This window comes from Rhipicephalus microplus, chromosome 6 (assembly GCF_043290135.1).
Source record: "Rhipicephalus microplus isolate Deutch F79 chromosome 6, USDA_Rmic, whole genome shotgun sequence".
NCBI lineage: Eukaryota > Metazoa > Arthropoda > Arachnida > Ixodida > Ixodidae > Rhipicephalus > Rhipicephalus microplus.
The window spans coordinates 86,303,204-86,316,223 of record NC_134705.1 but is presented as its reverse complement, the minus strand read 5'-3'; the positions used below and the strand labels follow the sequence as shown (position 1 = coordinate 86,316,223).

Genomic DNA, 13,020 nt, shown 5'->3' with positions numbered 1-13,020 from the left:
AAAAGTCAATAAAAGTTGTTCAAGAGAAATTGTGTGTTTTGCATATGGGAAACGCCAATGTTCCAAAAATGGAACATGCGAAAAAACACGCTTAGTCATTGTGAATGTGGCTGTATTTTTTATCATAGTTAATTTAGAAGGCCAATGCAAAGTATCAACATAAATTTTAGTTTTTTTCCTACTGCTTCATAGTGCGGCATTTAAAAGGTTAACCCAAGCCGCCCATGAAATTGGGGAAGTAACAGAAGAAATTAGAAGACAGGATAGATTTAAAGAGGAGAAAAGACGAAGGTGTGGGGGAGAGAGAGATAGGAAAAGGCGACTGCCGATTTCCCCTGGGTGGGTCAGCCCAGGGGTGCCGTCTACGTGAAGCCGGGGCCAAAGGGGTGTGTTGCCTTTGCCGGGGGGCCTTAAAGGTCCAATCACCCGGCGTCGTCTCAACCCCCAGGATCCCCTTTTTCCCGGACACGGCAAAGCCACGCACGGCTAGGCGTGGGAGGGAGTCGTAACTCCTCTGTTAGCTCGGGTCCGTGGTGTCGCTACACACCAAACACCTGCTTTCACAGACACCCCTGCGGGGAGCTGCTTTCGAATATTGAAGCTCATTGAAGACTAGTGCAAGCATACGAAAATGCTCAGCGCGAACTGCCGGAGGACTGACACACATAAAAAATAGCGTGCGCGTTTCGACGAACAAAACGACAATGTTCATGTGCGTAGAGCTCACTTTCTAGAAGGTCAGCGACCGAGAGAGGAAGCATTGTGACAATTAACGTAGATGCTCTAGTGTTTGTAGGAAAGCCGTCCTCGTTGTTCAACGAGACGAACCAAGATTGGGCGCCGCCTCTGCAACTCGGCTACTGCTCCAAGCATACAGGCGTTGCGTGGCATAAGCGCGAAGAAAGACGACATCACGACAAATGGGGATCGGAGTTCGAACGGGGCTGATGACATCCCGACACGGCGATCATGGATGCAGCAGCTGAGCCGGACGTGTGCTGCTGCTGCTGCAACCATGTCACCGCTGGCCGTTCACCTGTTGACAAACAAGCAAACAATGCTGCATTAAGAACCCTTCTGTCCTGAGCGAATCCTCCGTGACCTATGCGAATGAATACATCTCCACTTTCATCATTCATTTCACCCTCTGCCACTTCGAAATTTGATCGCGCATTTCTGCTGCTGAACAAGATCAAGGCACCGGTTCGTGCAGATGAATCCGAATGCGGGTTCCGCTCGATGGCAGTCCTTATGCAGTGACTGAATTCTCAGTACTAGGTTTACAGATGTGTACATCCCCTCTGTTTATGACAAAACAGCACCATGTAATTGGGCAGGCGTGATCGAAAAACGCGCCACCGCGTGAGAACTGAGCACAAACATCAGCATTTGTTGATAAGGCAGCATTCATGCATTGCTATTTGACAACTCGGGGCTGGCGCATGTATAAATTTGTCGAACTATTAAATTTACCTCTGCAACGATGATCACTCTATGGTCGCGAAGCAGCTTAGCAGACAGGCTTTTTTCTCAGCCGCTGTTCAAGTAGTTGTGCACTTCGGCTGATTGAAAGCCTTCAATTCACCTAAGTTACAAAATTGGCGCTGAAAACCAAATAGTTCACGTGACCGTGCGACACCTCTGAGATGGCAGAAATATGTGAAGTAGTGTCGGTTCCGGGTCGAAGTGTGTACGCATCCACTCTGTCGCAAAAGTGCACCTTCTTTGTAGCGAGAATTTAGCGTACCACTCTTGAGTTCTTCTAAGAACTCAAGAGTGGTACGCCGCATTTAACAGCTGTCTTGTGCCAACCGGCAGCACGGTGCAGAAAAAGAAACGATTGTGAGGAAGATAGCGACAGTGGCAGTGCGGCTCCCTCATACTGGAAACTGCAAATGTACGGCTCGCACGCGCAGCTAGTCTGAGCGGCGGTTCATACATATGGCCGCTGCAGTAGGACAGCAGCAACAGTGACGTCACGTGCAAGCTATGTATACTTGGCTACAAATTTTGTTGGCAGTACTGTAAAAAGCTATAGAACTAAAATGTATGCCTGCTACTGTGCCTAAAATAGCACTATAGCACATAAGTTAACTGAAAATATTTTCATTTGCTTTGCTGAAACACGTATTACTGCTTTATTTATTACGAGACTCGAAATGTTGCGGGAAGTGGTAGGTGAAATGCGGTTATTATTCACATTGCAGAAATGCTTTCCCTTTAATTTTATTTTTTTTAGACAGCACCACCTTTTCAATACACCTGTTTAACAAAGTAAATATGGCATCCGTGACATGAGTGATTCAGTGTGTGGCTGCAAACCCGCTGTTCGGTTCAAGTAAAATAGACTTGACAGAAGACATTAATATGTACACTGAACAGACAAAATGTCTCCCATTCAAATATTCAGTGTATATGCTTTTCCAAACGTTTTAACAATGCGAGCAAGCAAAACTGAAATCGGGTACGGCACTACTTGTGGAGCAACACGAACGCGAAAAAGCCACACCTTCTTCACTTCATTTTCAAGAATAGTTGTTGCAGAGTGCAGCAAGTGAACAGCTCTTATCACCGCCAGTGCGACACAGACTCTACATGTTGGAACAGAGGATTATAAAAACCCCCTACATCAGGCCATGAAAAATGCTTGAAACACAGGTTGCCGCTGCAGCAAACATTTAAACAAACGAACTTGTCTTCTTCAAACTGCCGTGAATATTCGCTTGTCGAATCGTCGGCTCCAGCCACACAGTTTGTTCCAAGTGCAAGGCAGTTTAATAGCGATGCCAGGTAGTAGGCAGACAGTTGGTATGGACACAAATACTCGAGCAGTCCAGCGTCTACAGCTCATGCACACGCTCGCACTTCGCACTCAAGAGATGATCCCACTGGTCATTGCCTTGCGAATTCCCCACTGCAATACCCTGGCAATGAAGACGAGCCATCCTGGCGACTCAAGGTGATGAGAGAACAGGAAAATCGTAGCAGGGCTTGAGGCGACTGACGTGGACCGTCTCACGACTAAGGCGGCGCTTGTCCGTGGACGGCTTGAGCGGTTCAATCACATAGGTGACAGAAGAAGGGTGTTGTATGACGCGGTAAGGGCCAGTATACTTCGGTGCAAACTTGGGAGTGAGTCCAGGAGAGTGGAAAGGCAGTCGGAGCCACACGAGAGAACCGACGGGGAAGTGTCCTGAACAAGATCACGGTCGCGGCGATTTTTTTGGAGGGCTTAATTATCGGCTGTGAAGGACCGTGCAAGCTGACGACACTCATCGGCAAATTCGGCCATTTCCGAAACTGGGCTGAACTCCCAGGCATCAGGATTGTATGGCAGAATTGTGTCGAGTGTGCTGCATGGGTCACGACCACATAAAAGAAAAAATGAAGAAAAGCCTGTTGTTGATTCAATCGCCGTATTGTAAGCGTACGCCACGAAAGGCCGAATCACGTCCCAATCGGAGTGGTCGGAATCAATATACATAGCGAGCATGTCTCCCAGGGTTCTATTGAAACGTTCCGTAAGGCCGTTCGTCTGAGGGTGGTAGGCTGTTGATGTGTGGTGTACCATACGGCGTGAATGTAGAAGCTGCTGCGAAACTTCGGACAAAAATATGCGACCTCTGTCCCTCAGGAGCTCCCGTGGTGCCCCATGACGAAGAAGGAACCGATGCAAGATGAAGGTTGCAACATCACGAGCACCAGCCAAAGGTAGCGCTGCCGTTTCGGCGTACCTTGTCAGATGGTCAGCAGCCACTATCACCCATCGATTACCATTAACAGAGCACGGTAAAGGGCCGTATAGGTCAATCCCAACACTGTCAAATGGGCGTGCAGGACATGGTAAAGGCTGCAGTTGACCGGGTGAATGAAGAAATGTCTTGCACTGCTGACACAAGGAACATGAGCGAATGTGTTTGTATACAAACGTGTACATAACCCGCCAATAGTAACGTTGGCCTACTCGCTCATACGTCTTTAGCGCACCGGCGTGTGCACGTTGCGGTTCAGCATGAAAATATTCGCAGATATCCAACCGCATATGGCTGGGTATGACTAGCCGCCATTTACGACCCACCACTTGTTGCGATGGTACAGCAGGCCATCCCGTATGACGAAATGCGTTGCTTGGCAGCGAAGAGCACGCGGGTGACCGGAAGTTGATGTAACAGAGAGCATATTCAAGAGCGAGACAATCCAAGGGTCCTTCCGCTGTTCAGATGGCATGTCTGTGACACTGAAGGCAGAGAGGGGAAGGTCATTGATTTGATTTGTGGGGTTTAACGTCCCAAAACCACCATATGATTATGAGAGACGCCGTAATGGAGGGCTCCGGAAATTTCGACCACCTGGGGTTCTTTAACGTGCACCCAAATCTGAGCACACGGGCCTACAACATTTTTGCCTCCATCGGAAATGCAGCCGCCGCAGCCTGGATTTGAACCCGCGACCTGCGGGTCAGCAGCCGAGTACCTTAGTCACTAGACCACCGCGGCGGAGCAGAGGGGAAGGTCAAGGGCTGATATTTCTGTATCATCAGATTTCACGGGTGATCACGAAAGCACATCTGCGTCAGAGTGGTTTCGCCCCAATAGGTAGACGACGCGTATGTCGAATTCCTGGAGGTGTAGTGCCCAACGTCCGAGGCGACCAGAAGATTCTTTCAGTGAAGCCAATCAACAGAGTGCGTGATGGTCAGTTACCACATCAAAAGTTTGGCCGTACAAATAGCGGCGAAACTTGTTAAATGACCACACAACCGCGAGGCACTCTTTTTCCGTAACAGAATAGTTGGCTTCTGCCTTAGTGAGGGCACGGCTGGCATAGGCGACCACATACTCCGTAAAACCTGGTTTGCGTTGCGCGAGTACTGCACCAAGGCCGACGCCACTTGCATCCGTGTGTACTTCGGTCGGCGCAGTATGGTCGTAATGGCGCAGTACGGGTGGCGAGGTAAGGAGTTGACGCAGTGTTGCGAAGGATTCGTCACAGGCTGCTATCCTATTCGAAAGATCTGCAGGGCCAGCAAGGAGTTTGGTGAGTGGAGCGACGATGGGAGCAAAGTTCCAGACAAACCGATGAAAATGGGAGCACAGGCCCACAATGCTCCGTAGTTCCTTAACTGTAGTCGGCTTAGGAAATTCGGCAACAGCACGAAGCTTGTCAGGGTCGGGAAGGATGCCGGCTTTCGAGAGGACATGACCAAGTATGGTGAGTTGTTAAGCCCCGAAGGTACATTTCTTCAGGTTAAGCTGAAGGCTGACGTTTGTAAGGTATTGTAGAATCTGACGCAGACGAGTGAGATGCGAAGTGAAATCGGGTGAAAAGATCACAACGTCCTCAAGATAGCACAAGCATATGTTCCATTTGAGACCACGTAAAATGCTGTCAATCATTCGCTCGAATGTGGCGGGTGCATTGCAGAGTCTGAATGGCATTACGGTAAATTCATAGAGGCCATTCGGTGTGACGAACGCCATTTTTGGACGATCGGACTCGGCCATTGGGACCTGCCAATAACCTGAGCGATGGTCAAGCGAGGAAAAGAATTCTGCATCTTGGAGACAATCGAGAGTGTCGTCTATGCGGGGAAGAGGGTAAACATCTTTTCTCGTAATGTTGTTTAGGCATCTGTAGTCTACGCAGAACCGGATCAAGCCATCTTTTTTTTTTTTTGACGAGTACAACTGGGGAAGACCAAGAACTACAAGAAGGCTTGATGACTCTGCAGAATGTCGTCTACTTGTTCTGCAATTACACGACCCTCCACCGGCGACACACGATAGGGGCGCTGGCGCAAAGGAGTGCTCTTCCCTGTGTCAATTGTTTGAACAACGGTGTTCGTTCTTCCTAGCACCGCTTGGGGAAAGTCAAATCAACGCCTGAATTCGTGCAACAAGGTAACAAGCTGCTCTCGTTGAGACGGAGCAAGATGGCTGTCAATAGAACGGTAAAATGCATCAGAAGACACGCTGTCCGAGGCACGGTGAGGAACCAACGCGTTCAGCTCCATATTCCGCTTGGTGTCGAAGAAATCGGTAGGCACGATAGTACCTTCATCGATAAGCTGAATGTGGCCGTACGTCTCGTTGCTGCGCAAACTGAGGGGGCACAATTTGGGATTGGAAATAAATATTCCAGTGGTGTCTTGACAAAGCGCAAGAACGGTGAATGGCAGCGATGCGTGGTGGCGGCTACCGAAGATGTCAGATGGTTTGAATAGGACGGTAGCGTCAGAAAGTGAAGCACAGTAGGCAAGTACAAACTGGACACTGAAAGGAGGAAGGTCAATGTGCGTCACGACGACAAGGTTAGCCACACTAGATACGGCCGCACCAACAGAAGGCGCATCACGAAACGTTAACAGCTCCACTTCGGCCCGAGCGCAGTCGATGATGGCGTGATGACGTGATAATAAATCCCATCCTAGGATGACATCGTGGGAACATGAAGCAGACATGTGAAATTCAATAGTGTACAACACGTCTCGAATTACCACTTTTGCTGTACATGCCGCGACAGGCTCAATTTGTTGGGCGCTCGGAGTGCTAAGAGAAACCACGGAAGAAAGCTTTGTCACTTTACGAGAGCCGCAGAGTCTTTGACTTATCACAGATATCACGGCACCGGTATTGATAAGTGCAAGTGTTCGTACACCTTCGACGATTACATCGATAAGACTGGCGGGAGACAGGCGACGACTTAAACGATTAGACGATGACTCAGCTCGTGCCTCCGGAGCTGCAGCAGCTCGTGCCTCCGGAGCTGCGGAGTTCCGTCTCAATGGAGGTGGGTCGTCGACGCTTAGGTGATGCAGAACGATGACTTGTTGAAGGGGAATGCGAGCGGGAAGTAGACCGTCGAGAAGTGGAGGTTCGGGTGCCGGAAGCAGCTTGCGCGTCACGTTCGTGAACTTCAGGTGGCATGTGAGGTGCGTGGTATGGAGGCCGAAATGAGTAATCAGGGTATCTTGGTGCGTTAACTGTGAAGCGCCGACAACATAGACGTGCAACGTGGCCTGGAATTCCGCAAAAGTAACATGTGGGCCGGTTGTCAGCAGTGTGCCAAGGATTTCTGGCGTGCTGCTCTGTAGCTGGAAATGGCGCAGTGGACAGTCGCGCAGGTTGTGGCGTATACACTGGCAGACGAGGCAGAGGCATTGCCACGATGGCTGCATAAGTCAGTGGCGCAACAGCAGGTGTTGGTGGAGAGGCAGACGTCGGCAATGGCAACGCCTCGGAGACCTGCCCCTGAATGGCCTGTCTGATGGTCGGCGTTAGGCGGTTCGTTGGTGCTTCAAAAGTCGGTGCTTCAAAAGTCGGCAGATACAAGAGACACGGAAGCTGTCGTGCAACCTCTTCGTGTACATATTCTTTTATCTGCTCCAGCAGAGTGCTGTCACCACCGACAGCCAGGGCAGCGAGAGAGTCCTCTGCTGTCGTCGACCATCGAACTGATGCACACTGTTTTCAAATCTCTTCCAAGCTCTGGCACAAGGTCACAAGTTCGGATACAGTACTTGGGCCCTTCGCCAGCAACATTTGAAAGGCATCATCGTCTATGCCTTTTAAGATATGCCTGATCTTGTCTTGTTCGGTCATCTCGGGGTTAAAGCGCCGGCGTAAATCGATAACATATTCAATATAGCTTGTGAAGCTTTCGCCCTGTTTTTGTGCGCGTCCGCGTAGGCGCTGTTCAGCGCGCAGCTTGCGCACTGCGGGGCGATCAAACACAGCTGCAAGGATGATCTTGAAAGCGGCTCAAGTGGTAAATTCAGCACAGTGGTTTGTGAACCACAGGTTGGCGACGTCCTTGAGATAAAATGGGAGAAATTCCAATTTCGAGGGATCATCCCACTTGTTGGCAGCGCTCACCTTTTCAAACAGATGCAACCAGTCTTCCCCATCGTGGTCCTCAGTGCCGCTGAAGAAGGGGGGATCCCGTTGGCGCAGGGTGGTAGGCGCGATAACCAGTTGACATTGGGCCGTGGTTTGCTGGGTGGCACCTTGCTCGTTTGTCTGATCAGGCATTGCTGACGCAGTGGGCAGCTTTCAGCTTCGAAGTTCCAGCTTTGCGTACCCAGCACACTTTCACCACTTTGCAAGGGAGTTTAATAGCGATGCCAGGTAGTAGGCAGACGGCCGGTACGGACACAAATACTCGAGCAGTCCAGCGTCTACAGCTCGTGCATGCGCTTCGCACTCAGAGATGGTCCCACAGGTCATTGCCTTGCGAATTCCCCACTACACAAGGATTTCTTCGAAGGAACTTCTTTCTATTAGCACCGGGCCAGGCAAACATTTACAGCATTGGCAATGCTGAAATCATTCACACTGGCATACCTACCAAGTTCAAGGGATAATAATCTGGTAAATTTCCTAAACTGGAGGAGGGAGGGTCTAACCACATGGATTCACCTGACCCCACACCTTTTGTTAACATACACAAAAAACCTCTCGAAGGACCACTAGTTGCCAAACTACTCTGCCTGTCAGCGATGTGATGTTACCGTAATTACTCGAATCTAACGCGCACCTTTTTTCCGGTTAGACGAGTTCATAAATCGCGTGCGCGTTAGAATCGAGTACGAAAAAAAAAGAATATGGTCACTCTATTGCCATCGGCATTTCCAATGTGGCCGCCCCCTACGTGCGTCGGCATGGCGCGTCGGCCATTTCTGCCTATGTGTTTCCCATGTGCGGCACTTCGTACGTGTGCTGAGGAGTTCGTCATCTTGTAGTGCATTAGCATCGACGGCATGGAAGGGCCAACTCCAAAAACTCAAGTGCACCACGATACCGCTTTTAAAAGAAAAGTCATCGCGTGTGCAGAAACGGGCGGAAATCGGGCCGCATCGCAATCGCTCGGAGTTCCCGAAACGTGCGTGCGGGACTGGCGGAAACAAAAGCAGAAGATTGTCGAGAGCAAAGCTTCACGCAAAGGCTTCAGTAGACCACAACAGGGTCGGTTTCCGCAAATTAAAGAGCTGCTTGGCGAGTATGTGTTTGAGCAGCGAGCGGCACAGCGGCCTGTGACGACAGAACTGCTCCAAGTGCGGGCTATGCAATTAGCTTAAGAAAAAGGTCTAATTCGGAGCCAGTTTAAAGCGAGCAGTTTATGAAGAGGAAAGGCTTTTCCCTCCGAAGGGGAACGGGCATATGGGAAAAGTTTTGCAGAGGAGTACGATGAAAAGCTTCACAGTTTTCAGAGGTTCGTCCTAAACTTGCGGCACAACAATGGCTACCTGCTTGGGCAAATCGGGAATGCCGATCAGACGCCTCTTCACTTCGACATGCCTGGCACCACAATCGTTGAGAAGAACGGATCGAAGCAAGTTCGCTTGCTGACATCGCTCCACGATAAAACTACAGTGACGGCAATGCTGTGTTACACGTCAGATGGGCACAAGTTTCGCCCGTACCTCATATTTAAATGGAAGACGCTCCCGAAAGGAGTCGCTTTTTCGAGTGGTGTGATCGTGCGGGCTAGCAAGAAAAATGGGTGCTCGTCGCAATCGATGTCTTAAGTTTTTTTTTTTTTTGTCGTGGAAATCGGGTGCGCGTTACAATCGAGGGCGCGGTAGAATTGAGTAAATACGGTACCCAATGAAACAGCAGCAGGCATGTACCATCCCTCCTCTAAAACCTACTCGGAAGTCTTTCACGGATGAATACACACATGTAGATCTACACACTACGGCCACCCATCCCTTATGCCTAAATGCCGACGGCCCAGTGTGGGATGATACCTACCTTGTGATGTCGTACACCAGCAAGGCACCTGCGGCTCCTCGGTAGTAGCTCCTTGTCACAGACCTGGACAGAGACAATCCACAACAGCACATGATGTTGCAGAGTAGACAAAAGTCTACCAATTTCAGCACCCTATCCATGGCTCAAGCCACGTAATAGAGGTTTTTCTTTCCTACTATGCCAGAACTTGAACTTGATCACAGACAGAGATGAAAACAAAGAGCTTTGAGAGCGTTTGTAAAGTACACTATGGCTGTGCTGTATAGTCTACTTGTCATGCAAACGTAACCTTTACTCTAAAACAGATGCGACTTATTCTACAATGAAGCCGAAGACCTGGATTTATTGTACAATGCCTCATATGTTTAAGATGAGAAAAAATTCTTTTTCACAACAACATGAAAAAGTGCTTTCCGGAGGCCGCACTTTTTAGGAGACTTCATTCAGAGATGTACAGTACACAAATGAAAACATGACCTTTTTTTCTTTTTTTTTTTCGAATAACAGATGCTATGAGAGATTAATCGTTCAAAAATTTTGTGTGTAATAAATCTACAACTGGCAAAATATTTCAACGCAACTGACCACTAGGGCAGCAGAAAAGTGGCAGTGGCTAGGAGCTCTATTGCTACACAACAGGGTCCGTTTGTTTACAAGAAGCAGATAACGCAGAGACAGACTGTGAACACAATCCTGTGCAGTCGTTACCACACAATGGCTTAAGATCAGATAGGGCAACACGAAGCCTTGGAAACAAGATATGACAAGCAAGTTCAAGTCCCAACAGCCAGACACGTGCAGCCATCAATAGATTCCACCACGAAAGTCCAAGCAGCGATAGACCCTTTTCATTTCATGTTCCACGGGTGCGCTTCCCGGAGCTGCGCATTTGGAAAACTAAAAACGGCACCTACCGTGCTTCAAGTGAGGAGTAAGCTGTAGTTGCACATGCTGGGACCTGCGTTCTATGTGTGTCCCTATCAAAAGGGCTGAGCCTACATTTTCCGCATCACATCACAAGCAAACTGTGCGTGAACACGCTGTTTGTGGAAGCGACTAGCCACCATAAGTTTGGCTAGGCATATCGCAGAAAAGCTGGCTCTAATATCTTAAAAGGGTCTATTGCACCATCTAAAGTGAATTTCACTGCGGATGGAAATCTACAAAAGAACAATAGTGCTTTGAATATAAACACAGTGGGGGACAACCATGGAAGGCAGCAGCATTTTCACCTTAGAGGATGCACATAAGCCTGCACCAAGGAGTGCACCCTCTAGACTGACTTATCTGCACGGGTCAGTGAACTCTTGCTGTCAAAAACCATCACCCAAAGCACTCTTTATTCAGGCATGGAGGCAGTCAAATGCCATGCTTCAATTATAATAGCGGGGCCTCTCTTGCCCTTTTATGACTGTAGTTGATGTGACACTGCGACCGTCTAGGTGTGCTCACGAGTTGGTTCTCGGCTTCTTTAAAGATCATGAGCGCCCTCGGCGATTGCCTAGCAGCCCATAGCATCCAAGATGTCTACAACAAAATGTACAATAATAAAATGTAGGGTTTTAAATGAATGACACAATCACAGTCCACTGAACAGTAAAACCGCATAAACATAGAAGAGGCAAGCTTGCAAGTTGGAGAGTGCACACAATATTCGAGTCTGCCTAGCTACGTCAGGAAACAGCAGCGATCATGTTAGATTGGTAGAGGGGTGTGCTTACCTGAATCGTTCCTGGCCAGCAGTGTCCCAAATCTGCAGTTTGACGGACCGGCCGCCGACATTCACCACCTTGGAGCCAAACTCAACACCGATGGTGTGGTTGGACTCGGCTTTGACTGCGCAGAAACACGAATCAAAAACTCGAATGAAAAACTCAGAAAAGGCGCTCACTTCCTGATGAATACGTAGCATTATGCAATTTTGTTTTGACAACTTTAGGAGACTGATCACTTAGCGCGCTGCTTTGATCTGGTGCCATTATCACGTTTCTCAGGTAACACCTTTCCAGTGAACTAGTAAACAATCAAGACTGCAAAACATGGTCTTGATGCAAAATCTGAATGCAAACCTAGCCAATGGCCACTGCAGATTTTTTTTTAATTTGTTAAAGCATGCTCTCGGAAGAAGGCTTTTACCTCTATTGTTAAATTAACTGCACAAGCATGGAAATTCCAAAGCCTGTTGACTTAGTCCTTCACGCAAGCATAGTCTCCTAACGGCTTCGGTCAAGCTAGCTCGAACGATCCCTGCCAATCATAATACACGCCATCGATGGTGATACAACACTCAGTACTAATGACACCGTGCGCTTTTTTTCATCATCTTCACCTCATGCGTGGCCGCCTTTACCAACTTACTGGGTACGAAACAAAAATTTCATCCTTTCCACAGACAGCACAACAGTCAAAGACGAACAAAAACGTAACATCATGGAGTGCTGGCAGCGAGCTCTTTGCAATAATCGCAGCTGTCATGCATAAACAAAATAAACAGAAACCTCCACACTTAAACAAGGCCATATTGCCACAACCAACGCGTGTTACCCTGACGTGAAGACCTGGCCGAACGAGGGTTTTTTTTTTCTACCGCTGTCGGATCAGTCGGTCACGGCTTTATGGGCACACTAATTGTTTCGCCTTTCCATCAAACCCGTTCCATTGCTATTTTCTCGTTCCCCGATCAAGCGCGCTCTACCCAGAGCGACTGCGCTAGCGAAGAACCACGTGACATGAGCGCACGTCACAAACACCGGCCTAGTCATCGCGCGAACACCCGGCCGAAAGCAAGACATTGCAACGAGGGCGGTCTGCATGGCAACAATACACACAAAAGGTCACTCACACTTGTTTTCAATGAACTGGTGAAGCAGGCATGACTTGCCCGTTCCCGCACTGCCGATCACCAGGAACTTGAACAGATAATCTGCGGGGGAAAAAAAGCAAAAAAAGGCGGGGTCGGATTAGTTCGACAGGGAAAGGAGATTAGGACAAAGCGGCCGCCGACACGGATCGGAAAAAAAGCTCGCGGGACTCTACTAATCCGGCAAATGCAATTAGAGGTGCAATGGAGTTTTCTGGGGAAGAGATTATAGTGGGAGAAGCAATTAAGTTTCCAAGCGTCAAGTCACCACCGTCTGTGTATTCGATCCACGGAGGAGACAGGGTGAGGTGAACGCACAACCGAAACAAAATTATAAACGCTGCACAAAACACTAACAATATTTTCTGTCTCTACAGATCCCTTCGCCTGCAAGCCAAATCAACGAAA

General features: G+C 48.8%; 2 protein-coding genes across 3 annotated transcripts in view; one reads left to right on the top strand and one right to left on the bottom strand.

The window, feature by feature from the left end:
• The window catches only part of LOC119167519 (uncharacterized), a 58,405-nt gene that overhangs the window by 43,197 nt on the left and 2,188 nt on the right, over positions 1–13,020 (top strand). The window lies entirely within an intron of this gene.
• The window catches only part of Rab4 (RAS oncogene family member Rab4), a 38,286-nt gene that overhangs the window by 24,398 nt on the left and 868 nt on the right, over positions 1–13,020 (bottom strand). For both annotated transcript variants that reach the window (XM_037419015.2, XM_075866152.1), the window contains exons 2-4: positions 12,595–12,675; positions 11,474–11,588; positions 9,753–9,815 (exon numbers count right to left, since the gene is read on the bottom strand). In XM_037419015.2, coding sequence (XP_037274912.1) covers positions 9,753–9,815; positions 11,474–11,588; positions 12,595–12,675 — 259 coding nt within the window. The remainder of the gene's footprint in view (positions 1–9,752; positions 9,816–11,473; positions 11,589–12,594; positions 12,676–13,020) is intronic.